The sequence below is a fragment of the Planococcus citri genome, chromosome 1, assembly GCF_950023065.1.
Source record: "Planococcus citri chromosome 1, ihPlaCitr1.1, whole genome shotgun sequence".
In the NCBI taxonomy this organism is placed as follows: domain Eukaryota; kingdom Metazoa; phylum Arthropoda; class Insecta; order Hemiptera; family Pseudococcidae; genus Planococcus; species Planococcus citri.
The window spans coordinates 38,361,859-38,388,925 of NC_088677.1; the positions used below are offsets into that span (position 1 = coordinate 38,361,859).

At 32.8% G+C, this 27,067-nt stretch overlaps 8 protein-coding genes across 11 annotated transcripts; 3 read left to right on the top strand and 5 right to left on the bottom strand.

Annotated features, from left to right (window-relative positions):
• Positions 1 to 364: 364 nt before the first annotated feature.
• LOC135831785 (E3 ubiquitin-protein ligase RNF103-like) lies at positions 365 to 3,866 on the bottom strand. Its single transcript, XM_065344540.1, has 6 exons — positions 3,383 to 3,866; positions 3,035 to 3,299; positions 2,851 to 2,962; positions 2,589 to 2,772; positions 2,243 to 2,502; positions 365 to 2,160 (listed from the first exon to the last, which is right to left on the bottom strand). Exons 1-6 carry the CDS (start codon positions 3,672 to 3,674, stop codon positions 1,174 to 1,176), a joined length of 2,100 nt encoding a protein of 699 aa, XP_065200612.1. The 5' UTR covers positions 3,675 to 3,866; the 3' UTR covers positions 365 to 1,173.
• Positions 3,867 to 6,315: 2,449 nt separating this feature from the next.
• On the top strand, positions 6,316 to 7,854 carry LOC135831797 (protein TEX261). Its single transcript, XM_065344576.1, has 5 exons — positions 6,316 to 6,731; positions 6,985 to 7,064; positions 7,137 to 7,358; positions 7,427 to 7,541; positions 7,627 to 7,854. Exons 1-5 carry the CDS (start codon positions 6,662 to 6,664, stop codon positions 7,743 to 7,745), a joined length of 606 nt encoding a protein of 201 aa, XP_065200648.1. The 5' UTR covers positions 6,316 to 6,661; the 3' UTR covers positions 7,746 to 7,854.
• A 51-nt stretch (positions 7,855 to 7,905) lies between these two features.
• On the bottom strand, positions 7,906 to 12,162 carry Sec15 (exocyst complex component Sec15). The gene is made up of 16 exons (XM_065344539.1): positions 11,814 to 12,162; positions 11,564 to 11,729; positions 11,285 to 11,469; positions 11,086 to 11,187; positions 10,905 to 11,007; positions 10,747 to 10,816; positions 10,485 to 10,675; positions 10,240 to 10,407; positions 10,104 to 10,175; positions 9,896 to 10,030; positions 9,568 to 9,746; positions 9,274 to 9,465; positions 8,970 to 9,201; positions 8,751 to 8,892; positions 8,484 to 8,670; positions 7,906 to 8,404 (listed from the first exon to the last, which is right to left on the bottom strand). Exons 1-16 carry the CDS (start codon positions 11,891 to 11,893, stop codon positions 8,287 to 8,289), a joined length of 2,322 nt encoding a protein of 773 aa, XP_065200611.1. The 5' UTR covers positions 11,894 to 12,162; the 3' UTR covers positions 7,906 to 8,286.
• A 177-nt stretch (positions 12,163 to 12,339) lies between these two features.
• mRF1 (mitochondrial translation release factor 1) lies at positions 12,340 to 14,957 on the bottom strand. The gene is made up of 7 exons (XM_065344567.1): positions 13,820 to 14,957; positions 13,655 to 13,740; positions 13,384 to 13,570; positions 13,145 to 13,308; positions 12,944 to 13,061; positions 12,677 to 12,813; positions 12,340 to 12,591 (listed from the first exon to the last, which is right to left on the bottom strand). Exons 1-7 carry the CDS (start codon positions 14,169 to 14,171, stop codon positions 12,379 to 12,381), a joined length of 1,257 nt encoding a protein of 418 aa, XP_065200639.1. The 5' UTR covers positions 14,172 to 14,957; the 3' UTR covers positions 12,340 to 12,378.
• A 684-nt stretch (positions 14,958 to 15,641) lies between these two features.
• On the top strand, positions 15,642 to 20,398 carry LOC135831786 (DDB1- and CUL4-associated factor 5). The gene is made up of 10 exons (XM_065344541.1): positions 15,642 to 16,417; positions 16,854 to 17,034; positions 17,489 to 17,628; positions 17,711 to 17,840; positions 17,911 to 18,182; positions 18,269 to 18,387; positions 18,467 to 18,574; positions 18,651 to 18,846; positions 18,919 to 18,972; positions 19,049 to 20,398. Exons 1-10 carry the CDS (start codon positions 16,213 to 16,215, stop codon positions 19,696 to 19,698), a joined length of 2,055 nt encoding a protein of 684 aa, XP_065200613.1. The 5' UTR covers positions 15,642 to 16,212; the 3' UTR covers positions 19,699 to 20,398.
• On the bottom strand, positions 20,383 to 22,774 carry LOC135831791 (serine/threonine-protein phosphatase 2A regulatory subunit B'' subunit gamma-like). 2 transcript variants are annotated; one of them, XM_065344564.1, is made up of 10 exons: positions 22,522 to 22,774; positions 22,334 to 22,446; positions 22,145 to 22,249; positions 21,952 to 22,061; positions 21,699 to 21,867; positions 21,433 to 21,621; positions 21,219 to 21,355; positions 20,901 to 21,114; positions 20,700 to 20,827; positions 20,383 to 20,632 (listed from the first exon to the last, which is right to left on the bottom strand). In XM_065344564.1, exons 1-10 carry the CDS (start codon positions 22,568 to 22,570, stop codon positions 20,521 to 20,523), a joined length of 1,326 nt encoding a protein of 441 aa, XP_065200636.1. In that variant the 5' UTR covers positions 22,571 to 22,774; the 3' UTR covers positions 20,383 to 20,520. The 2 variants fall into 2 exon arrangements, with proteins under 2 accessions (XP_065200636.1, XP_065200638.1); XM_065344566.1 differs by having other exon boundaries at positions 22,334 to 22,434; positions 22,522 to 22,772.
• Positions 22,775 to 22,840: 66 nt separating this feature from the next.
• On the top strand, positions 22,841 to 25,130 carry LOC135831790 (histone PARylation factor 1). 2 transcript variants are annotated; one of them, XM_065344563.1, is made up of 8 exons: positions 22,841 to 23,184; positions 23,254 to 23,578; positions 23,668 to 23,784; positions 23,868 to 24,001; positions 24,100 to 24,245; positions 24,320 to 24,558; positions 24,629 to 24,882; positions 24,970 to 25,130. In XM_065344563.1, the coding sequence occupies exons 1-8, from the start codon at positions 23,056 to 23,058 to the stop codon at positions 25,024 to 25,026; spliced, it is 1,401 nt and encodes a 466-aa protein (XP_065200635.1). In that variant the 5' UTR covers positions 22,841 to 23,055; the 3' UTR covers positions 25,027 to 25,130. The 2 variants fall into 2 exon arrangements, with proteins under 2 accessions (XP_065200635.1, XP_065200634.1); XM_065344562.1 differs by having other exon boundaries at positions 22,843 to 23,184; positions 23,251 to 23,578.
• Positions 24,997 to 26,807, bottom strand: Prosalpha5 (proteasome alpha5 subunit). Of its 2 annotated transcripts, XM_065344575.1 has the most exons (8): positions 26,687 to 26,807; positions 26,489 to 26,613; positions 26,302 to 26,370; positions 26,067 to 26,220; positions 25,813 to 25,988; positions 25,570 to 25,731; positions 25,344 to 25,490; positions 24,997 to 25,265 (listed from the first exon to the last, which is right to left on the bottom strand). In XM_065344575.1, the coding sequence occupies exons 3-8, from the start codon at positions 26,368 to 26,370 to the stop codon at positions 25,221 to 25,223; spliced, it is 753 nt and encodes a 250-aa protein (XP_065200647.1). In that variant the 5' UTR covers positions 26,489 to 26,613; positions 26,687 to 26,807; the 3' UTR covers positions 24,997 to 25,220. The 2 variants fall into 2 exon arrangements, with proteins under 2 accessions (XP_065200647.1, XP_065200645.1); XM_065344573.1 differs by lacking the exon at positions 26,687 to 26,807 and having other exon boundaries at positions 26,489 to 26,680.
• Positions 26,808 to 27,067: the final 260 nt, after the last annotated feature.

Consider the following 27,067-nt stretch of genomic DNA (forward strand, 5'->3'; position numbering starts at 1 on the left):
GGAACGAGTTTTTGATCTTGTTTGGAAGTTGAGGGGTTCAACTACCTGTATAATGTGTGCATTGTGTCATTAGCATCACCTCGCGGGTATTTTCGTGGGTATAACATGAAATGCGAAAACAAGGAATCGTTTCATAGAAAATTATCGATTCGTGATTGGGTATTCAAATCGCAGGTCATCCCTCCTTCCCTTCAAAAAGAAGATTTTAAATGCATACTATAGGTACCTATCTAAATCGCGAGATGGCTAATTCGAATTATTGATATCTTACTCTTCGCTAAATCATATTTTCACGTAGGCATGTACGTAGCAGAGAATGGTGATGGCCATCACAATTCTGAAAATTTGAACGAAAATAAAGCAGTTAGAAATTATATCCTCGCATGCATTTTTTGTTTTTATTTTATAAGGTATGTCTATGTACATATAAGGACTTAGTTTAATCAGAAAATAAAACTTACACAGGTACAAAAATTAAAAGGTAACTTTCAATTATAAAGACAAAAAAGAAAAAAAATACGTAAATAAACGATTGACAAATGAAAAAAAATAAAATAAAATAAAATAAACGAACAAAAAACAAAACTTGAGATGAATCTTCTGTAAAATAAATCTGAAGTTTATTTAAAGAAAAAAAATTTATACAAAAATTGAGCTACGTCATCCAGGTTGAAACAGAAATAAAATTATTTCTTTGAAAAATATCACATAAAAACGCATCAAAAAGGATGCAGTTGTACGGTTAACATAATGTGTAAAGCATAATATGTATTTACATAGAAAATTCTCCTTTTCAGTAACATAACAACACAGCAATTTAATTACAAATTGAAATATTCATAATCAACTTATTCAATACATACTACTATATTAGGCCTACGTAAGAACATCAGAAAAGCATTACTTAAGCTAGAGAAGAATAAACGAAACGAAAATTCGAAATGAAGCCATAGCGATAAATTGATTTTGAAAATAGGTATAGATCTAAATATGTGATTAAAATGAGAATAGAACAATAAAAATATTTTAAATAAAAATAATATGAATTCATTTCCTGAGAAATGTCATTCAACAAACTATATAAGTAAGATGATCACAGACTAGAAATGAAACTTACATACATTTTCATAAAAAGCAAAAGTATTTCAAAAACGTCGCATTTTTACACTATGCTCAACTTTCTGATAAATGAGTTGTTCGCAAAATTGGTTTGTACTTGTACGCAGGCCATCTGCAAATGGGACAATGATGATTATCGCGTTCTAACCACGTAACTATGCAATCCTTATGAAAACTATGACGACATGGCAAGCTGCATAATACCATGCCAGATTCGTACAACTCCAAACAAATCGCACATTCCGGAGAAAGTATAGCAGTTTCGATACCATCCTTCTGCTTGGACCTTAAGCATTTTGAACAATAATTCACTTTACCATTACGTATCAATTTACAATCGTAACTATAGGGGCAGAATGCCGTTGAAGGTGACGTGAATTTGCTAGACGAGCTCCTATCTTCAGGTTCAGAGGTATCGCATTTTTCGCTGATACCATCCATGAGGTTTTTAATCGCATCCATTTCGTCTTCACGATCTGAACGAAAGATCCACACTGGTAGGTCCTTTATGTAATCATTCGGAATCGCCGGTTGTAACCAGAAATTAGGTAATGTCAATCTCGCCACGATGGAGTCCATACGTTCGTCCATTTCCATTTGTATTCTGTCGTCGTTGCCTGTCTGAGAGTATCGACGAGAAAACATGGGACGTCTAAATAACGAATCCAAAAACAACGTATCCAACTGAAGTCTTTCCACCCAACTATTCGCAGCGATGGTTGGAACATTACGAGAACGTAACGGTTCGTAATATTTTTTCAACATTTTAGTCGCTATGTAGCAGTAAACCAGAAAAGAAGTAAAAAATAACGACGGCGCGTTATAGCATCCTTGATAGTCCGATATAGCGAGAGTTCCTATGTTGGTGAGAGCGAAAAATCGCAAAAGCGTGGTGCCAGCTTCCGCGAAAATACTTATGAACTGCCACTGAATAATGTTCACAAGCAATAACCATACAGCTAGAGCACGAAAATTGTAATTCATTAGCGTCCATATAACACGTCCGATTTCCCACCACCATGAATTCATTTCTTTCGACATCTAAAACACGAATAAATGAGGAAAAAATCATCATTTTTGAATAATCGGAGAATTCAACCAGCAGATTAGTCAAAATTGGTACCTGAAATATATCGAGTATTGCCAGCATATTAACGATGATCAAACTGAATACAAATATATCATTCACTTCTGGTTGTAAAACTTTCAAAAATATATTCATAGAATTGAAATTACACCGCTGAGATTTCTTCTGACCGTATATCACGGTATTATTTTGCGTAATGATTACGTAAGAAGGGACGTGATTGAAATTTTTAATATTAGTTGATAAGTCTTCCATATCGGTTTTCTTTACCGAAAAAATACCAAATTTAACACGGCCTGTAGACAAGAATATAGAAATGATATGTACATAATGTTACAACGATCACATACATTTTCTACTGTACACTGAAAAACAAGTCTACCTGTGAATTTAATGCTTAAAGCAGCTAAAAACAACGGTGGATTCAGTAAATGAGTCAGTAGTAATATTTTAATATCCTGCGAAGAATAAGGTGATGTACTCAGCCATTCTTTCTCCAGTTCTTCAAAACTGTGGAATTTACGAACACGTACGGAGAGTTCTTCACGAATCCACTGAATAATTGCCTATGAAAATGATTTAAGATATAGGAAGCATTAATTGGGAACGATTTGAATAATATTAAATATTGAGTTGGGACCAACTTGTTGTTTATACGAATAAAACGTTTTCACCACCATTTTATCTTTAGCTTTAGTTCCTTTTGGTAAAGCTAATAAGAGAAGTGGTTCATTCCATGATTTCGATTTGCACAAACTATCGAGAAACACTCCACGAAATTAGTTCACGAAATAAATCGATATTGTAATGGAAAAAACTGTTACTTACCCAGGATCTAATGCACAATTGAACACTCCGGTACGTATAGCAAATGGAGTCAGGTAATTACGAACGTTTTCCCAACTAGCATCGTTGAGCAATTTATGATCATGTTTATTTTGTGGTATAACATGGACTAACCAAACACTATCTTTAGAATCTTCAACTTGTTCGTAGAAATCAGCAGCTCCTTTGAAATACGACGATGGGAAAGCTTGACTCGTTTGAACACTGCGTGTTTTCAATTCTTTAACTTCCTCGGCGACAATATCAGCTATTTGAAAATTAACAAGATAGATGAATTCATAGGTAGGCTGCGAAACACACGAAATACAAAATAACAAAGTAAATATTTACCAGAATCCTTGACCAACTGCACTAGCTCGTTTTTCTCCAAGTAACCAATGTAACTGATTCCTCTATTATCCAAGATCTGCTTTAAATGACGAACGCTCAGAACAATTGGATCAACCAACTCCATCGAAGAAACACCATGATGATACCAAAAGACGAAATCAAGTAATCGTGAAAACACGAATATTAATAGCATATAAATAAACAGCAAAAGGAAATGCATCCAGCAAGATCGTATTTCCATTTTCAATCTTTTACAAAGCACGATTCGAAAATATGAAAACTCTACATTCATAAATTTCCAAAAAATGTAAGGATCGAGATCGAGACATTTATTTATCACACCAAAAACCAAACCAAAAGCTATTTAAGCTACACTTCATTAGAGGAATAGGTCCTACTTTCCAGGGATAGTCAGTGACGTCATAACTACAGATGTAATCGAAGCAGAGCTTTGACATCACTCCTTTATCACTTCGTGGAAGTTTTATCAATTATCTTCAGCTCATAACATTTTGAATAAGTAAAGAAACAGTATTTTGGTTCGGTTTTCTATTAAAATTAAAAGGAAAAAAATCGTATTAGATACGTAAAAGGTAGTTAACATATATGTAAAAGTAAAACAATAAAACGATGAAAAGAAATTTGAGACTTTAAACTTTATCATATCTATACAAGCTAAATCAATACATATGATCATCCAGTCTGTGAATTAGCATTGATTGATCGGCAATTAAGCTTTTCTCTCATCTCTTTTTCAGCAGCGCTAGATAAAAGAGTATTGTTTTTTTTCCGTTTTGACTTACGACTATGATGAGGTACCATTCAAAAAGTACCTTTTTCAGAATCAAAATTCAAAGTTTCAATAGGAGTGGAAATTTGATGTACGTTAGAGTCGTTAGATAAGTGCGAATGGTATTGTTTCATCGAAGCCGACGGATATTTACAGACAGCACATAAAATGTGATTTCGATTTTTTCTGGTTTTCATCTCTGTAAGAAAATAGCATAGTAAGACAAGAACTTATGATGACTATGATGAGTTTTTCCCATCCTACATGGTTTTTTGAAGTACCTCTACCTATTATCGCTTACCGTTACCATTACTATCTTTTTGTTCACTCATACAGATACAGAGCTGTAAATGCTTGATCAAGTTTTTTTTATGCTTAAATGTATGACCACAGCGGTCACACGTTATTGAACTTGGTTCCATCTTACAAATTGTTTACTACGACTTACGAGCTTAATTTATTTAATTAGCTGAAAAACATGAAGAGAAAATACAATACTAATAAAACACAAGATGAAGATAATGAAAGATAATAAGTTTATTTACATCACGAAAATCTATGCTATGACGTCATGAACACTAAAATTACGACAGCCATTTTGCAGGACCTATTCCTCTAATGAAGTGTAGCTAGCAATTTATTGGGTAATGATAAAAAATAAATTGTTGTTGATGTTGTTGTTGATCAAGTTTTTCAGTGCTACAATTTTAAATGCAAAAATTACACCGAAAATCATTGACTTATGTAATAAATCACAAAATCAAAAAGCATGAGACTAATTTGAGATGATTAATCAATTTGGTAATTTTTGATTAAATTTATTTCAAATTTTAAACATTTCGGTCGTATTTTTGCAAATTATTAATTGTGTTTTGTTTTAAATTCAACTGTAATAAAAACACGTTCAAACGCGTTTTTTGTTGCAAATGTGGCAACTCCGTTGAACGAATATAGTTTTTTTACTAATTACTAGAGACTAAGGATACTTTTCGGCATCGTGTGATTTCGAGTGCTTTCGGCTACGCTCGTTTGACTTTATTCTTTGTAATGATTCAAGTTCCCTGTTCCTGTTGATAGTGTTGATGAGATTTTTAATTTTAATTAAAAATTAATTATAACATTCGAATATTATATTGTCTTTTACGTATTCTTCATTGTATTTCTTGTAGAATGCAATTTTTTGTTGCTCAATAATATACACATAATTTGGGTTAAATGCCTTGTGAGCAGTTGGAAATCTGATAAGATTTTTTCGATTTTGACTTTGACTGATGTGATATCAATCTTTTTTTGAAAAACTTCCAAGTTCCAAATGTTTGTACAACAACGTCACTTCTGTTAACGTTTTACATTTTCTTCAAATTGAATTCGAAAGACTAGTATCATCACAGCTGTTTTTTCTTTATATTTGCCATTTGGTAATGTTCGGATCGGAAACCAAGTTGTCTAACAAGAGTACAAGACTGTCGACGAAATTATGAAACAGATTAAAATTCAAAAGAAACAGGACTAACACGAGTTTTATCATTAAAATACGTACAATATTCGTATGAAATAATATGATTATGAAAAAGAAAGATTTGAACAAAAAGGAAACAGGAGTTTCATCTTTGATAAGGAGAATATTTCATAAGGCTTTTGACGTATTGCGGGTTGCATATCGGTTTGCCTGAACTTTATCGGTTTGGTGGGCATTCTTATCAGTGAGTATCAAAATTTCATTATTTTGAGCAACTTTCGCAAGGTGTTTTTGAAATGTATAGCTTTTATTTAGTTTTTTCTTCAGTTTTAAACATTGTTAAACCCTGTAATGGAAAAAGATCCTCTCTTCGTCGAGTTTTAAAGAACTTGACAAAACGTCGTTGAACCTCGACAAAGAGCGGATCTTTTTCCATCACAAGATTTAACAGTGTTTAAAATTGAAGGAAAAACTAAATAAAAGCTATAAATTTCAAAAACACCTTGTGAAAATTGCTCAAAATATGAAATTTTGATACTCACTGATAAGAATGCCCACCAAACCGATAAAGTTCAGGCAAACCGATATGCAACCCGCAATACGTCAAAAGCCTTATTTTCATGGAGACAAGTCAAACGAGCGTAGCCGAAAGCACTCGACAGCACACGATGCCGAAAAGTATCCTTAGTCTCTAGTAATTAGTAATTTTTTTGGCGATCATGACCAAAGTACTGATAGTCTGATAGTGTTCACCGTTCGATTCGATTTCGGATTTACTTGATTTGCCATTTTCTCATGAACTCAGTTATTTAGAAAAGAGTAAATGCTTGAAAAGTTGAAATTTTCACGAAGCGGTGAAATAATTATTATACGTACACATATTTTATTCTTGAAGTTTGTTTACAGTTTTCTTATTTTTTTCAATTCCATAAGTGATAACTTTAAGCAGTTTGATTGAAACAAAAATGCGGATTTGGCGATTCTGAAATTTTGCTCGGCAATTTTTTTGCAAAATGTTCAGCTATTTAAAATGTGGTTCTTATATTGCCTTACGTGGTTGTCTTTCTTAATTCAGATATGTTTTGGAACTATATCTATAGGTAATTATTATTTTACTCTTGTTTTTTCAGAGCATTCTAGGAAACCTCGATTTTCAATCTGCATGTAAGAAAGAAAAATAAAATATCATTTTCGATAAAAAAATACGTTTTTAAGATGCTTGTGTAAATAAATTATACCCTAAGGAAATTTTGGAAGTGAAATTTTCAGATGAAGATCTGGTTAATTGACAATTTAGTAACGTGAAGTGAAACTTGCCGGTTTTTGTTAGTACTAAATCGTAATGTCTTATAGTTTCAGGGTTGTATTATTTAGCTGAGTTAGTTGAAGAATATACTGTTATTGCGAAGAAAGTTATAACATGGATTACAGTTGTAAGTTCTAACTTTGAATGAATGCAAAAATTCAATCAACTGTTGTGTGTTTTAACGAGCCTAATGTTTCAGTTCGTCTTCTTGTGTTTCTGCGGACTTTGGCTATTCGAAGAACTTCCGCTGACCATGTCAATATGCGGAATAATCGGACAGATGATGTATTTTCTAATCCTTAGAACGTTCCCTTATGTTTCATTGAAATCTCCTTCTTTCGTGCTGTCTATTATAGTATTAATAGTCAACCATTACTTCGCATTTCATTATTTTGGAACTGAATTTCATTCTTTTTCCGAGGTGGGTAAATTTCATTTTCGCCTCATCTCTGAAGTATTATTGTTGTAATTTGGATCAATTTTCAACAGGTGATAGCATATTTCACCATTTGCGTATGGATGGTGCCATTTGTTCTTTTCATTTCTTTGTCTGCCAACGATCACGTTTTACCAACTACGGTGAATTCATCCAGTTCGTTACTAGGCAAGTACTATTTTCTTTCATTTCCGAAACGTAAATATGTAATGTACAATTTGGATTCATTTGTTTCTTGCTTGAATTTTTACAGATGACAGCGACGTCGTTACAAAATATTTTTCCAAGAAAAACAAAAAGTACGGTTTATTACCACTTTTTCATTACTTGAAAGATTCTGTTCTACCTGAGAGGAATAAGAAAGTATTCTAATTTTTTTTGATATCATTTGTGAATATTTTTACTAAACTATTTAATCATGTGAATTTAAGATCTTCTGTTATGCGTTAATAATATACTTTTCGTGTTCGGTTTCACAGAATTTATAGTCATTTAACATTCTGACAATAAAAAAGCGAAAAAATGAGAACGGTCAATGATAAATAGGTATTTAATGAGCTTTGAAATGAAAAAAAAATATATATATTTCCTTCAAAAAGGTACAGATTTCAAATACATAATAATACAGCGGAATAAGTAATGGAACGGTGACCAATGTTTTTCGCACATGATACGATGATAAAATTATAAAAGTTTTAGTTGAAAAAAGCAAATAACGCTCTTATAATATGGGTAAATAATTGACAAATGACAGTAACAAAAATGATGAGTCTAATAACATAACAAAACCGTGAAAAATTCGGAAATGAAGTTTTACTTCAGCGATAACTAACAAATCTTGAGAGGGGATAGATACACCGCATTTTATTACTCGTGAATCGAAATCATCCGCTTGGTGTAAATGATACTTAAATCAATTGATATTGGCCAACGGACGAAGTTGCTTCAAAACTGTATCGAGTAACTTTCTTTTATCCCTTTCGCTCTTCTTCAAAGCCATAAAAACACTTTTCTTATCAGCCTCTCTCAATCTGAAATCATGAGCACGGGAATGAAATGATTTTCGGCTATGTAACTAATGCACGCTTTAATAAAAGAAAACTCTCTAACTTTTCTAAAATTATGATAGCTGTCAGCGGATTAACATGTTCATATTTATTATTCTCTTGTCCATAATCATGAAAATAGGCGGACCAATCCCAAGACATGAGCAGATCTAATAATTGCCTCAGATCATTAAAATAATGCAATAAAGCTCCTTCCTCTAGTCCTGATACAGGTTCAGATGCAGCAAATTCTGTTGAAAAAAAAAATCAATCTATGTACTAATAAGCCATATTATGCTAATTTCTCACAAAAAAAAAGTAGTATACATACGTTCGCATTGAATTGTATCCAAATTAATTTGCTGCAAAGCACCCATGGATATTTGTTTAACATCTTCGCTCGTCATGAAACGCAGTAAAGACTTGGCAATATGTTCACACGCTGAATGGCACGCTTTTTGCGCAACTTCGGCCTACATTAAACGAACATATATTATAAATCGAACACAACCTCCCTGGAATGATGAGATTCTCTCAAAAATACACTTACCGGTAAATCGGTGAAAGATTCGAATGTACTTTTTAAGAATGCAATCAGGTCTGTGATGAAACTTGATGCGTGACCCTGTGGTTCAACAAGTATCCAATCGTAATTCTCCAATTCTAAAAATTCGTCCAGTTTGTTTTTTAATTTTTCACAAATTTGCCTTTCAGCATCATCTCTAGCAACTTTGAATAAATAAATGTCGGTTTCAGAATACAGCTGGGCATCTCTAGAAGATCTGAAATCAAATTATACAAAATAAAACTTTTCCAATTTAATTCAAATTGAATCCAGAAATAAAGTGATTCACCCCGTAATATTGGAAATAAATTCTTCCAAGTAAACTGATGATTTTTCCAAGTAATTGGTATCAATTATGATTTGGGTAGTTTGATATAATGTTAGATTTGACTTTTGAAATAAAGATGATAAACAACTGCTAAATATTTGAGTTAATAATTTATTCGTCGATTTTCGGATCATATCATCAACTTCTGCTTGCCTGAAATGGTAGGAAAAGTTCGAATAAGCATAATTTATTATTTTTGCTAGATTTAAAAACATGCTATTATTCTTTCTCATAATACACGTATTGTATACAAACTTTAAATTTAAATCTTCAGTAAATTTCAATACTGCGTAAATAAATTCTTTGACTTCATGATATACATTCGGAACCATGGCCGAAAATGGAAATTTTTTAGGAAATTCAGCCTTCTCCAGGACGTTATTCTTGAAAGGAAACATTTCGACAATATCTTCGTATTCTCCAGGATTTGAAACCTAGAACATTAATATCAAAGGTTGAATATTTTTACAGTTATCAGTGCATCTTCAATTTTTTTCCATGAATATGATCATTGAAAAAATAATTTTTATTCATATTACATAATGATGAATTTATGATAAATATTGGATCAAGTCATACGCACTTGAATAGGTAGAAATCTTCCTTCTTCTAAAATTCTCATAAAAACTTGAACCCATCGCTGCATTAAAATATCGTTGTACTTATCTTTCATTTCATGCAGAAAATCGATTAGTGGTTCAACTTTATAACCGTAATTCTGTCAAAACATAAAATACAGTACTTCTGAATGAAAATTTTTAAAGTCAAGTTCGAATGAGTAGTAACCTTACTCTCAAAGTGGCCGCAAATAACAATATCAAATCTTTAATTCGCAATAATAAATTGGCATCTGAACAGATCACCTGGAATAAACGGAAATTAAATTTTATTACCACAACATTGCTAAAAATAAAATAAAACATTCACAGTCTGGCTCTTCAAAGTTGATATTATTTTTGACAAAGAAGAATCCCACAATTCATTCAGATATTTTCTGTCAATTAATCCGCTACTGGTATTCAAAATATGATCTTCTTGAACAAAAAACCCAACGATACTCTGCAAATACTGCTTGTAATGTACAATCGTTTCCAACTAAAAACAAGAAAAAAAAACTATCACAATAATGTTCAAAAGGATTGCTACATATAATATTAATAACATCGGCAAACTTTGCTATATGGTGGTTGTACAACGAGTCCAGCTTGTTTTTCACGTTGGGTTCTGTAATAATTTTCAAAAACATCCCTGGATGATAACACAGTATATATGTGTAGACAACGGTATATAGGAGAAAAATCAATTAAATGCTGTGCACTCAGATCTTCATCACTTTCCAACATCACATCTGGAGAATTATCTCCTGAAAAACAATAATGAATCAAGTTTCATGTAAGAAATACGTGCAAACATTGAATAAAGTTTCTACTGAACCTGGTACGTGTTTCTTCTTCTTGGATTTTATTCCTACCACATCTAAATCACTACCAAGTTGTTCAGCAGTCTGCAGAAGAAAAAAGTTCAATCAGAACTCGAGACTGCATACATTTTTAAATACATATGATGACTGTTATACTGTTATAAAAACTCACATGTCTCATAGCAACTTCACCAATTTTTGAAGATAGCCGACGAATATTCTCTAAGAAATCTTTCAAATCTGACATGGATACTTTTTTCACATTTTCTCTAATTCTACACAAATGAAATGAGAGGTTGATTTTAAATGACAGGTTCCGTAGTTTAAAGGTTGAGACAAAAACAAGTACATACTCAGGAATATTTTCAATCATTTGCTGAAAAAATTTCAAATTCGAAACTCTCGGCAGGTACAAATGTTCCAATTGTTCCAAAGTTTTCAAAGCTGGATAATATCTACAAAAAAGTATCATTAATTTTTGCGCGCACGAAAGTATACACACAGTATTCTACATATAGAGATTCTACAAATCAAAAATGCGTAATCGATCACCTTTTGTCGGATATCTGTTTTTGTAGTTTACTGTATGTGGCTAATACCGGTACACAACTGGACAAGGTTGAAATCGCTGCGGTTGTATTATACTCTATTCTGCGCGCTTCCACCAAACCTTCACATTTCTCTTCGAAATTTTTCGAAGATTTTTGAATTGCTTTATCAATTTCGACAACTTTATTCTGTAATGTTACAACGTTAGTTACAAAACAAATATTTTTGAAAGTGAGGTAGATATTGAAAGAATATAATTAATGTTTTCAAAGCTATACTCACTTTCAGATTTTTTGCTTGATTTCGAACTTGCTGAAGATCTTTAATCGAGTCGATGAATCCTTGATAATAATTATTACACATCCGTTCTATTTCTTTATCATGATACTTGATTCTTTTATCAAGTTGTTCCATAAATTTAGGATGATCGTCACATTCGTAAATAGCTCTACAATGATAAGCATCATTTTTGGATGAATATAATTATTTCTAAAGTAAACAAACACCGGGATAACATAATACAATGAAATACCTGAAAGTTGGGCCCCAATAATCATCGACTCCTTCGATTTCTTGCAAAAATAGTTCATAATTCAGGCCACCGCTTTCCATTTTGGATTAAAATGAATTACTTCATCAATCAACTGCAATCAACCTGCGGCCAGCACTATCAACCAGCAGTTATATCAATTTGCATTAATACAAATTAATACATTATGTGAGGGCATCATTTCGTTTGTTGGTATTTAGTATGAAAATTGAAATGCAGAAGATAAGTAACAAATTGACAATGACTGAATGACAACTCCTAGACAACTTATCAGTATTAGTGCGCAATACGCATGCGCACGTTCACTTATCACTTGAAAGTTGAATGTTGTGGGTATGCGGAGTGAACCACAAACACACAATGACACAAACCTTCGTGGTCGGTTCGCCGATTGCATTTCAAATTTCAATTCAAAAACTCAACGCAGTCAAAACTGACATATCATGTAACCTAGATTCAATGTTCTTCATTGTTCATAGAAAATAAATGATTCGAATAGCAAACACAATTGTAGTTATAACTGCACTTCACAAGAAAACTTTATTTTTTATGCATACGCAGACTTCAACATATCCAGAAATTCTTTTTTATTCTGTTTAGCATGTATTTCTAGAAGAGAATGCAAAAAATCATCAAAATAATCGTTCCCTTCAAAATATCTCTCTAAATTATAAACACTTAAATTAAATCGATGGTCAGTTATACGACCTTGGCTGAAATTATATGTTCGTACTTTTTCATTGCGAGATTTTGTACCAATCTGTGAAAGGAAACAAATTTAAGAATGACAAAAGCTCTATTCACTTTATTTTGTATGGTTCGAAAATTCGAATGGAATAACATACTTGACATTTTCGCAGATTTCGTACTTCGCAACCGGTTTTCTCCAATTCTATACTATACAACTTGGAACGCAATTTTTGCATAGCGATTTTCTTATTTTGATATTGCGATTTATGAACTTGACAATCAACAATAATACCTAAACAACAAAAATCAGAACGTAGCACGTACGTATGTAGTTCTAAATTCTACGTAGCGAGTACCTATATAGAGAAATGTAATGATCTGCAGCTGAGCAGTCTGGTTAACGATGTCACCGCACTACCAACCTGTAGGTATATGATGAATGCGAACAGCTGTTTCAATTTTATTGACATGTTGACCTCCAGGACCTCGTGCAGTTTTAGTCTCAATTTTCAAATCTTTGTCATCTATAACTATATCTATCTACTCATAAACATAAACAATGGAAGTTTAATATCAAAACTGTCCAGAAATTCATCATGGAGTACTATGAAAAGTAGTAATACTTCGGATGGCTGAGGAAGAATAGCAACTGTAGCTGTGCTGGTATGCATTCTGCTATTTTTTTCAGTTTTCGGGATCCTTTGTACTCTATGAACGCCTCCTTCTAAGCGAAAAAATTTATAACATTCGGGGCCTGATACCAACAAAGATGAGTGCCTTACCCCTCCTAGAAAATGAAATGCGTACATGTAAAATGTGAACTATGAAAATAAAGAACATACAATTTGAAATAATTTTTCACCCAGATCTGTTCTCTCTAGATCAGTCAATTCGCAATTCCATTTTTTAAATTCTACGTAAGAACAATATAGTTCGTACAAATTCTGAGCAAATAACATGGCTTCTTGTCCACCAACACCAGCAGTCACTTCAACGATTACTTCATTACAAGATTCGTTTTCATCTTCAGGTATTAGCTCCGTGAGCATCTAAAGTCCAGTGGAAATATTTTAATTTCATTTCAAAACCTATAACTATGTATTTGAAAATAAGTACTAGGTATATGCATTTACCGCATCTTCAGCATTCTCCATAATTTGTTTCTGTTGCTCGAGTTCTTTGTCCAAAGATTTCAGAAAAGCTTCATCCTTCACATTATCTGTAAAGAGAATCACCAACGATCATCCAATTGAAATCATCTTTTTTCAAATGATTTGAAAAAATTTATTTGAACATACCTGAATGCAATTCTTGCAATGAATTGATATTATCGTAGGCTGAACTCCATTCGCTCATCAATGAATTAACAATTTCAACTTTCCTCTGCGCAACATTTCTCTTCATTCCTCGAAACTTTCCTCCTTGATGGGCTTCAAAATCTTTTCTGAATTCGTCGACATACCTGGCCAAGGCACTATTTCTCAAAATTATCGGATGCGGAGTACAATAAGTCTTACCATAAGAGAAATTGTAAGGTTTGAAATATGTTTCCGTGCACTTATTTGTACCATCATTAGTAAGAAAAAATCGTGTTCTGAGAAAATCAAAACACACTCGTTTGTTTTTTACAAAACGCATGTTTTTCCTCATAAACTTGGGTCTTCAAAAAACATTTTTTTCACGAATACGAACACTTGAAACATAAAAAATTCAAAATTCAAAATTTATCGGCGTATCAAATTGATTAAAGTTCTAGATTAGGGAAGTATACGCATACGCCATTTTGGTTCGACACAACGGATGTAAACAACATCAGAGCGTATGTATGTATACAATCTTACGAGTAAAAAATGCAATTTTTTCGATTGTTCGCGGGTTCAGGTGAATTTTTAAGTAGTTTCAAGCTAAAGACAATGAAATTTCCTATCGATTGATGTTAAATTTTTGTTATTTCGCGAAAAATTGACGATTTTATGAATACTTCTATTACCCGATTTTTTCATACTATATGTGTCAATTTTAAACTAAAAATACTCAAAATCTTCAGTGAACACACAGGTATTTTAATGTATCAAAATGTTCGTAATTTCATCGTCTTTAAAATGGGCGTTTATCGAAAGCTCTACATGCAACCGTTCAAAAGTTGTAGAAGTTTAAAGTTGCGAAAACAATGCAAAAACCAACCGCGGATGGTAAGTATTGAACTTTGAACTAGAATTACTCAAAATTTTCAACGAACACATAGGTATATTAATACAGCAAAACGTTCGTTATTTTATCCTTTTTTAAATGGGTCTTTACCGAAAGCTCTACCTTCTACCGTTCAAAAATTCTTGAAGATCAAAGTTGCGGAAAATGTTCTACAATCAACACTAAGTGACTGATAACAGTGATAACACAATTTGAACACTTTCCGCAACTTTGATCTTCAAGAATTTTTGAACGGTAGAAGGTAGAGCTTTCGGTAAAGACCCATTTAAAAAAGGATAAAATAACGAACGTTTTGCTGTATTAATATACCTATGTGTTCGTTGAAAATTTTGAGTAATTCTAGTTCAAAGTTCAATACTTACCATCCGCGGTTGGTTTTTGCATTGTTTTCGCAACTTTAAACTTCTACAACTTTTGAACGGTTGCATGTAGAGCTTTCGATAAACGCCCATTTTAAAGACGATGAAATTACGAACATTTTGATATAATAAAATACCTGTGTGTTCACTGAAGATTTTGAGTATTTTTAGTTTAAAATTGACACATATAGTATGAAAAAATCGGTTAATAGAAGTATTCATAAAATCGTCAATTTTTCGCGAAATAACAAAAATTTAACATCAATCGATAGGAAATTTCATTGTCTTTAGCTTGAAACTACTTAAAAATTCACCTGAACCCGCGAACAATCGAAAAAATTGCATTTTTTACTCGTAAGGTTGTATACATACATACGCTTTGATGTTGTTTACATCCGTTGTGTCGAACCAAAATGGCGTATGCGTATACTTCCCTAATCTAGAACTTTAAAATTGATAACAACGAAACTGATAAAAATAAAAATAAACTACCTACGCCTTCGCGTCCCCCCAACATCGCATTCGCAATTCGCATCCTTTCAGTTTCATCCCTAGTCCATTCCTTCAATTCAAAGCATTCAAACGCTTTTCAGTTTTCCTCTTCAACCAATTTGATTTTCCAACTTTCCAGTTTTCAGTTGTCAGTTCAATTCATAAGACAGAAATTGAGACGTTGAGAGGTGTAATTTTTAAAAAAAAGTATGAATGAAATTAAAATTTTATCAGTGTTGTGTTGGTGGCATACCGTGTACTTTCATACTTTCATGATCTGTTTGCTTGTAGTTGTTATCAGCCGAGTTGTTTTGTGACGATCGAATAATTGGGGTGGAGAGGGAAAGAAAATTTTACTTTTTGTTGGCTCTCGACATTTTAACAGAGTAAATCAGCTGATTACTAAATTTTTGTAAAAAATTCTGTTCTCCATAATCGTCTCATTTTCATTAGTCAGTACACCCATGGAACAGTGTTCGATGTTAAATTAAATTAAATCAAGTTGTGGTGATATATTATGTCAAATAATTATCGTGTAATTATGCAGTGGAAACTGTTTTGTGAGATTCGGCGATTCTAAAATATCAATTTTCCTTTCTTTTTATTCCTTGTTAAAAAATATCAGTCCGATGTTGAAAATGGATACGTTGTATTCCAATACTTGTAGTATTTTATACAATCGAGAAATTTTGAAAAATTCCACGTCTTGTAACCAGTTGATATCTGACAGATTGAGCAGGAAAAATGACTTGTTATTCAAACGAGATCTTGTTTCCCATTATGGTTGTGTTAATGCTGTTGAATTCTCCAGTAACGGCCAATATTTAGTATCAGGTATAGATATATAATATTTTGTGGTTGGACGCAGTTTTTTTTTCATATAAATTTATATTTAGGTTAGTTAATGCGATAAAGTTGCACTTTTTAGGGCATAATGATATCTTGGATTACTTATAATTATCATTATTATCATGTCATCTTACGTGCCCAAATTTCTGAAACTTTGAGCTACTTATGAGTATAACAGTACTATTCTATGTTGAAAGTTTGGAATAAGTGTGCTAAAAGTTCAGAATTTAATTTTCCCGTAAAATTTTATATTTTAAATACATTCCTATTTTATTTAGTTTTTTATGTACACGTAACTGCTTCAATTTATTAGAACGACTAGTAGGTTACAGAACAATATTTTATTTTTTAAAAAAAGGAAATTTGTGATTTTTCAATTCCAAGTTTCATGATCAATCGTTATACATTGATTTTGTTTCAGGTGGAGATGATCGACGAGTGTTACTGTGGAACGTTCAAAAAGCGTTGCACAATTGCGGAAAACCTACAGTTATGCGGTCAGAACATCACAGCAATATTTTTTGCTTGTCTTTCGATAATAGTGTAACTCATATATATTCAGCTGGAAACGACGATCAAGTTATTCTTCACGACATGGAAACGTTAGTATCTTATGATTTTTATTACCAAGACGACACACTAAGTATTAAATTATAATCAGTAAATTTTGAATGGTATGAAAAATATTCCAAACTAATCTAAAATTTTGTTTAAAATGCAAAATCAAGGTGATCGTCATCAAGTTTATTGTATATCAATGTCGAGTTATAAATTTAAATTGCTATAGTTTTTATTAGGTATCGTTACTCAGAAATTTGACGTGTAAGCTTGTTATCATATTCTATGTTTTTCAAATTTATGATGATGTTGCATGAGTAATATTTAATGATGGTTATCTTCTTTATGAATTTTTATTTCAATGTAAGAAAGAGCTAATGGTATAATCGAGATGATATGTACCATCGTATCATTACCACATGTTTTGGAAACTTTTCATGGGATAACACTCGTAAGTTGTGCACTCGTTATTGTTTAATAAACATTTTTCTTCTGCAGACGGAAAGTGTGTGATGTTTTCAACTTGGAACATCCTATTTATGGAATTTCTGTTGATCCTTGCAACGATAATATATTTGCCAGCGCAGGAGAAGATGGTCGCATTTTGATTTTCGATACTAGGTTAAACGCCAGCAGTGGTAAGAGTGAAGCGCTATGCAAAATTTTTTCCATATTTTCATTTTTGACTCCGAATTAAAATATTGGTGTTTTTTATGATAGATCCGTATAAGTTGGCACAATTTGAATCACCTTTTCACGCTGTCATGTTCAACCCTGTTGACCCCAGATTGATCACCACTGCCAATTCTAAAGAAGGTGCTGCCTTGTGGGACATACGTGTCTCTAATAAGTATGTTTTAATAAAATAATGTATAATGCTGGTTTCGTGTACCAAATTGATGATGTCGTTGAATTTACAGAGTTTTGTTACAATACGGTCGTCGAGGAAGTTGCATGAATGTACGGTGGGATCAAACTGGTACCAGAATTTTGGCTCTTAGAAGACGACAAATACCGATATTATACGAGATCAATAATTCGAAACATATAGCTCAATTCTTCCACGAAAATTATTATAACTCGTGCACGATGAAATCTTGTTGCTTTGCTGGATTAAATGATGAATACGTGTTATCTGGTTCCGATGACTTCAACTTATACATGTGGAAAATCTCAGACGCGATGAAAAATGGTATGTTTAACACAATATAAATACCAAGTATTTTAATTGTCTTCGGAATGTAAAATTTATGCATACATATTTGTGCCACGGTTTAGAAAACCCCAAAAGTAACGCGCATTTAGTGCTGAAAGGTCATCGCTCTATAGTGAATCAAGTTCGCTTCGATCCTTATAACTGCGTTATAGCGTCTTCGGGAGTAGAAAAAATAATTAAAGTAATATTTATTCGTTGATAAATACAAATTTGTAATGTCTTCAGCAAATTGATTACGTGTGTTATTGATTTTATTGTAGATGTGGAGTCCTATGCCTTTACCCGATGGAACTCAAAATACATCCGACTGGATTCGCAAACGATATACTCATGACGAATATGTATCATTACTTTTAAGATCAGGACAAGTAACGCAATTTGTTTTCAAGTAATCAATTTCATGAAAATGTGTATCCTTGTATTAATTTTATTTGGTTTGCGCAGTTCATGTCACATGACTACAGCGAACAATCCACTGCTGAAGATCCACAAATGATGGCCTTCTTTGATTCTTTGGTGCAACGAGAACGTGATGGATTAGCTTCAGAGTCTGATGACGATTCATCAGAAACTTCTTTGTACACAAGCATTGAATGCTTTGAAGATGATACTGATTACTCTAGTCTGTCAGAAGAATTAAGTGAGTTTATTTCAATTTTACATCAATAAATGAAACATCAATCATTTCAACGTCATCTTCACACTGTTTTAGATGTACCGCCTAGCCGAACAGTTGTGCATACAATTTCTTTAGGTGTTGATAATGGTATGAAAAATCTATCTGTGGAATATTATGAAATATATTTTGTTCTGATACTTATAATTTTGGTGTATTATTTCAGAGAATTCGTCTAGTTCTTCCGAAGAAAATTTGAATTCAGAAGAAGAAAATCCCGAAACAACTGAACCCGTTGAATGCACCATTCGTAGAAGATCGAAATCATCATCCACACGTCCGTTAGGACTGTATTTTCGTGCCACTGAAAACGAAGACCATTCAACATTGTCTTCGTCCTCATCGTCGTCATCTTCGTCCTTATCATCCTCATCATCCTCGTCGTCGTCGTCGTCTTCATCCTCTTCGACTTCTTCCGCATCACCCGCGTTGCTGAAAAAAGCTGCTCAGTCCTCAAAATCGGAAGAAGAATCAACTACCAGTAAATTAACTCGAAAACGAAAATCGAAATCTAGCGTAAAGGAAGCACTTCAGCGTTTAAAACGCGTTCGTTCAGAAGCACTTCAATCGCTTCCCTCGGATCCAGTAGATCCGGTTGTTTCTTCTGACCGTTCTAGCGGAAGTAGTAGTGGATTAGAAGTTTGTGCTAGCAACGGGGGAACGTCCACCGATACCCTCGACAGCGGAGTATATGTGTACTCCTCACCACCCCGTCCTAAGTATAAATTCACTTTATTTAAAAAGAATCAAAAACGCAAATATCGAACTCGTCAACCTTCTTATTCTTCGTCGTCGTCATCAACAGATAGCGAATAAAACCGAATTTTTTTTTCGGCTAAGCGATTTTTTTTTGTAAATTTTTTCTTTGCATCAAGTTTGAATTTTGACTTATAAGTTATTTTAGAGCGTGCTTTCGAAAGATCGCTAAAAAATTGTGGCAAAATTTTAGCTGATCAATAGAGTCAAGCTGACGCATCGAATTACCTCTTGTTCGACTATTTTCTTTATTCTTATAAAATTAAATCACTTGCAATTTTTGATTTGGTTGTCTCTGTACTTTCCAAGTCATTCATCGTGTTTTATGCTGTTCGTGATTTTTTAAGTATATCGTGTGAATGTGAAACAATTATATAGGAGTGTTTTACCTAGTATATTAAGTACTAAGCCCTTATATCTGTAACATAACTATGCTGCATTGACTGCGAAATCGTTCAAACTCGATATTAAGAATACCTCGGAAACCAGCTGGCGTTTTCTTATTAAATCGAGGTATGGGAAAAGTACCATAATTCATCTTACGAGTATAACCATCTTCTGTACATCATTTATATATAACGTGATTGTATTTAAGAATTATTTATTGTTTATTATAGACGTGCTTTCATCTATTTATTTATTTTTTTCTTTTGAATTTACGTTTCAATCTATACATTATTATTTAGTCAATATTGTATTTTGAAACTTTGTACATACTCGAATAATTCATACCGTTGAATAAAATATTATGAAAATGCTATTTTGTATTTCAATACTTCTTTTCTGAAAAAACATAAATTGGCGTCTTATAAAATAGTTCTTTTAAAAAATTGTATTTTTAAAAATAAAGGCAGTCATTGTCAAGTGATAAACACAATAACTTCACTTCCGCGAAATGTCTGAGGTAGTTTCCGCAGCAGCCATCTCTCTAGTTTCGTAACTCCAAAAGCCGTGCAAATCTATCAGTATGCTAACGACGGTATCTCCTTGTTCGCTGAAACAAAAGAAGTTTTATATTGTAATTGTAATCAATTTCGAAACATTTGAAATTTCATATTCACCAGTGCAACAAATCTTTCAAAGTGATACGATCCGGTTGTTCAGGCTTCACCATGTCAAAGATTTCATTTTGAATGTTTTCAAATGGAACAAGTTCTTGACCATTCATTTTGAGTAAATCTTGAATAGCCTAAAATTTATAATTCATTTGTTTTATTACCAATTCATTCCAAAATTTAAAAGCGAAATGAACGAATGTATACTTTGAAAAAATAGTTCAAACAAAATATGTCCAGATAACCCTGTCCATTAATATCTAGAATACGAAAAAGGTAATGCAACGATTGAGGTTCGTGCCGATTTTCTAAAGCTAGAACAAAATCCAAGTATGTTTTATAATCGATTTCTCCATCGTAAGTGATGCATTCTTGAAATACTCGATCAATGAAAACTTTTGTCAACGAGCCGGTTCCATAACTAAAAATGATTAGGTAAGAAAACATAAGTACCTGTATAATATTATACGTAAGTACATACATTCATAAACAAATATTGAATTATTCAAAATTTAACAATTTTACCAAGCAAGTTCTTCTTTACTCAACATGCCATTGTGGTCTTTATCTAAATTTAAATAATCACCATACACTCGCAGCGCAGAAGACGCAGAGAACCAATTGTTAACTTGAGATTCTTTGGATAATTCCTCATCTCTCAACTATTGTGAAATGTTAACAAAAAAACTTGCAATTAATAAATACACAAGCACACATGAAATTAAAAAGTGAAACTTACCTCAATCAATTCATCAAGGAAACCGCACGCCAAAATATCTTGTATTCGAATGCGACCTGTATGTAGGGGATCCAAAAAAAACATAAACCTTCTGACAGCAGTACAGATATAAAATTTATGAAATGAAGTTTCTAAGCCATCCAACTGCGGCAATGTGGGTATAAGTTCTGAAATATAGTTTTCCAAATCCTTCAAACATAGAATAAACGATAAAATTGATTCAAAGTATAGGTAATTAAGAAACATTTTGTAGAATTAGCAATTACTTCCTGTCTCAAATATCCTTCTCCGGTGTTATCATATATCGATAAACCAATTCTTGTTTGATGCAACCATACTTTCCTCATAATGTAATTAAATAAACAGGTTGTATTAACTTTTCCATATGATTCTGGTTGTTGTAATTTCGCAAATATACTCGGGGAAAAGTATTTCCTATAAGCATATTAATCTCTTTAGAATTGATTCTGAAAGGCCTCATAGAAATTCATGTAATCTGCGATTTTCGTATCATCTTACTTGTATTTATTTTCAGCTAAGGAAGCCACTCTTAAAAAGTTTTCGTAACTCAGAAAACCTTCTTCGCCATTCACATGAATTTGATGTTCATCCAGAAGTGACCACAGATCCTAAAATTTCAAAATTACAAATATCAGTGTAGATCAAACCGAATAAGAAAATATTAGCGTTCTTCGGATATCATTTGTCATACTTTGAGCTCATCATTTTTCAATAATTCTTTGTTTCGACGTTGTAAAAAATTGGACCGTGCTTCTTCACGGAGACGCTGTTGCATAACATCATTTTCCGTTGGAACCTTGAAATATATACATTCAAATTATTACTGTACCTTTGAACTACAAAATTATTGACAATTGACATGAACAGGATCACACTTTACTTTGAAATAGAACCTCGGGATTTGGAAAGGTAGTTTAACACTTCTATTCTCACATTGAAATTTGAAATGATTGACTTCTTTGGCCAAATATTCAGCCGCATCTGTAAAAAAGACTACGTTAAAAATTTTACTGTAAGCTACAGTAAAAAAAAAAGAAACTGAAGCTTCAATCTGATGAATAGCACTACCGTATTTCGTATTCTGAACGTATTTTTCAAGAGCTTCTTTCAAATTCATATCTCACGGGTGACTGGAAAGCATCTCTTCGAAGCAAGCTGTACAGATCTGTTTTCCAAAGTTCAATTCAACTAAGTTCCATAATGACTTTTAAGCATGTAAAAATATTCTTCGTGCGAATAAAGTAAAACACATTTTGGATTTTGAAAAAGAAATTATCCGGATTCCGAACCGCTGTTTTTGTGTGTTTCCGCCTGCCGACGCCGTGTATGTTATCATTTTGTTATCACATGAATTTCGGAGGTAACTGAACAGATGAAATAAAACAAATCCCTCCAAATCCGAATCGCGTTTGACGTTTTGTGGTGTGGTGTTTGAAGTTTCCAAATTCCGTTTTAATAAGTTTAAATTCGGAGGATTTCATTTCTTATTATACTCAGATAAATTAAATCATGTAATCATAGTAAATTATTATAAACGTGTGTTTTAGTTATATAGGTATTTTTTCTATCGCAATATAATTTGAACTTTTGTGTTTGAATGAAATGAGTGAACCCATAGAAGATTATGATGAAGATGAGCGGATTGTTTGCAAATATGGTTCTGCTTGTTACCAAAAGAATCAAGCTCATCGGAATCAATACAAGCACCCTAGTGCTTCTACTACAAAGGAAGTAAGTTGAAATGAATCAGAATCAATTTGATTGAAAATCAACAAACTTCATTAAATCTTTTTTCAGAAGAAACCCGAAACACGTGTGAAAAAATCGCCCCTAAAAACTGGCCGTTTAATGCAATCGAAATTGGACTTTTTCGTTTCAAAATCAAAAAGAAAAATTGATCAGGTCATGGCGGAAGATAGTCATGAGCAAGACGACACTGCACACCGCAGAGATGATAATTCTGAAGAAAATGAATCTAATGACGTGAAAAAACTCGCATCCGAAGTAAGCAGCCCTGAAAAAACTGTAAAAAATGAAACTGGAAAGGCTATTTCTGAGAAAATTGAAGCTGAAGGTAGCGAAAAAACGACAATTTCGGAAGAAGACGTGGAAGAAGTAACGGAAGGTAAGTTTTGCAAAACATTAGCGAAAAAGGAAAAATATCGGTTCTTCTTGCATATTTTATTACAGAAAGATTTCCGTTACGATTTACAGGTGTTTCCGAAGAAGATGGCGAAATAATTATTAAAAAATTATTTCTGGTAGAAATGCCTAGAGACTTTTATAGCTTTTGGGAGTTTTGCACAACTTTATCTTCACGAAATCCAAAAGGTCATTGTTTGAACTTTATTCACTGCTATAATCTCGTAAACACTTATAAAAATAATCGAATTTGAATCATCTTCAATTTTTAGATGCGTTGAGCTCGATTGATTTAACACTGGTTGGACCATTTGATGTCCTCGCTGGGACTTTAAAAGAAGATTCCGTGTCACCATCACAAGCTGTTTTACATTGGCGATATTATTACGACCCTCCAGAGTTTCAGGTGTTTTTATTTTCACATTGCTCACAACTCACTTTATTGGGTGATGTTGATAATTAGTTCAGTGTCTAACATAGGCTACATGTTGTATATTTTTTTAGACAATTCTAAAAAGTGATAAAGATATGTTTCATTTGGGATATTTTCGTGACGATCCCAATTTACCCCCGGTATTCGTAGCGTACAACTCGGCGAAACGAAATTCTCTTATAACGCACGTTGCTGAAAATATTTTCGGCGCGGTCGAGTAAGTATGCAAATTATTGTTACGAATTATTAGACTCGCCAGATCATCGTTAACCTTTTCGATTTTCATCCTAGTTGGTACATTAGTCAGTCAGAAAAATCCTGTGATCCTTTCAAAAAGAAAAAATTGTCAAATTTAAAAACATCCCTGCAGAAATGGGCCAAAGAACACGACTTTACTCTGGAGAAATATACTAAAAGTATGCAAGATCGCAATAAGTCAGTTGCCAGTAAAACATTTCATCAAGCCGGAATAGTTGTGCCATATGATAAAAATACGAAAGTTGGCTACCGACCTTTATCTGAAAATCCAAGTAAAATAGTTTTACTTTCCTCTTCGCATGTATCTATTCCGGGTATTACGTATTATAATTCATTTCGCAGATAACTTGAAGAAATTATTGAAAAAAATCGAAGACTCCACCACCGCTGAAGAACGAACTGCTCATCTTAATTCTCTGCATACAGTTGTGAATTGGGCAAATATTGCTATGGACGAATGTGACTTCGGAACCAATTTAGAACTAGGACTAGATTTATTCAGTTATGGAACAGATCATTTCAATTCCATCATTCGTTCATCGTTGAGAAACGCGTACAACTTTCTTGGTCGACGAGAATTTGCTACTATAATTGAGGTTAGTAGTTGTCAGTTTCATTGGAAAATGCTAATTTCTACCATTCGGTTCATTTACTAATTGATACTTTATTTTTGATTTTTTTAGGCTCACTTGGACAAAAGAAAACGAGGAGCTGATCTGGATATTTTACTGAAGAAATAATATAAAATTACAGTATTTATTACTTTCATTTTTTTTCACAATCTTGAAATAACTTTAAAAAATGTATAATTAACCAAATTATAAATAGAATATTTCGGATTTCATTTTATAAATATTCTTTATTCGGTAGTACCACCTCAAAACACAAAATCTACAAACTGAGCGGTTTATACATCCTTTGAAGATAACATTGTTCATTCATTATCATCTTTTACAAACGGAGCCACATTTTCCAAAGCCTGAAAATGAATTTTAATCGGAAATTAATACGTAAGATGGCATATTTTTTGAAAATCGGAAATGGTCATATAACTTACTTGTTCTAATTCTGGTTTAGTAAACATATGGAATAATTTATCGGGAGTAACGGTGACGACTTCAACGTTGTTGGAACTAAGTTTTTCTTCCATTACTTGTTTGAGAATATTCAAAGTCAATGTAATTGCTTCTTTCAAGCTCATGGACTGTAATACACAAAAACTTGATAAAATGATACGACTCGTTTAAGAAAAAGATGCCTAAATGAATATCATTGAAACGTACTTTATTATAACCTTCTTGTAAACTTTGTTGAGCGCCTTCACTGCCGGAACCTATAGCTTTAGCATCATACTGAAAGCATGTGCCCGACGGATCCATGTGGTACAGTTGTGGTCCTTTCTCATCACAGCCGGCAAATAAAATTGCAACTCCGAAAGGCCGACTCTGAAGTTGAAAAATACTCGTAATACAAAAGAAATAAACGATTGTTTGTATAGTAAATTGAAACACAATTTGAAAACATACCATAGCGGCACCATCGTCGTCGGAATCACCGAATTGAATAGCTAAATTAGACACAGCTTGTGCACAAGATTCGACGGTCATCCGTTCATCGTAAGTAAACCAATGATTCTGGCATTCAACACGAGCTCTATCGATCATCGTTCTCGAATCCGCCATCAATCCACTGACCGCGCATCCTAACACACACATTTCCGTTGTAAAATCTGGATTACAGGTAGAACATTTAAAGTTATGGTAGGTTACACCAAAAATACCTATGTGTTTATCAACTTCGACGATTTTCTCGATAGTAGTAGATTCCATGAGAGGAGATGTAATACGTTTCTCAACTGCTAAGACGACGCCTTCAGAAGTACAGACACCGATAGCAGTGGATCCCAATTTGATTGCTTCAATGGCATATTCAATCTGCACATTTGAAAAGTAATACGACTGATTACAACAGATCTATGTGGTATAAATGCAGGTAATATAAGAAATTCATCTTACTTGAAACAATCTACCTTCAGGAGAAAATGTATTGACACCTCTGTCGTATTCTGAACGTGTTAGGAACATCTGTAAATATATGCACGTAATCATAAATACGAGCGAAATTCTACATTCATCAAACATTGTCAAGCTACGAATTTACTTGATTCTATTCTAGTTTTTAGCGAATATAGTGATTACTTACTTTTATAGCTTAAAAATTCTCCAAAATTCGCCGATATCAAAATAGAGCTGATAACGAAGTAAGAAACACTGCAGTATTAAACCAAATAGCTCAGAGTACGAATATCATCTTTCAAATGAAAATTACTGCAAGAAGATTTGAAACTCAAATATAATCGAAATAAATAATGGAGTGAAACTGAAAATTAAATGATTTTACCAAGTCATTCCAGTCATTCGGCATCGCAAAAATTTGTTGATTCTTTTCTTTATTTTTCTTTCTGATGCAAATTGGGTATACCGAAGATGATAAAATTTTGTCAACACTAACACTGTTTGCATTTTGCAATATTAAAATAAAATAGTTTTTTCATTTTTTTGAAGTTTCGATTTTGTCGAACTTAAACTTACCGCAAACTATTTGTTCCTTTCATTGATAATATATATTAATTCTAAATGATAAAATTTAACCAACTGTTGGCGAAAATAGATGGATCAATTACTTTTAAAAAAAACAAACAAAGAAAAAACCATCTAGTTAGTAGCTATTTTAGAAAAAATGTTTGATGAGTTGGTAGTAACTAACTACCTGTTGAAACAC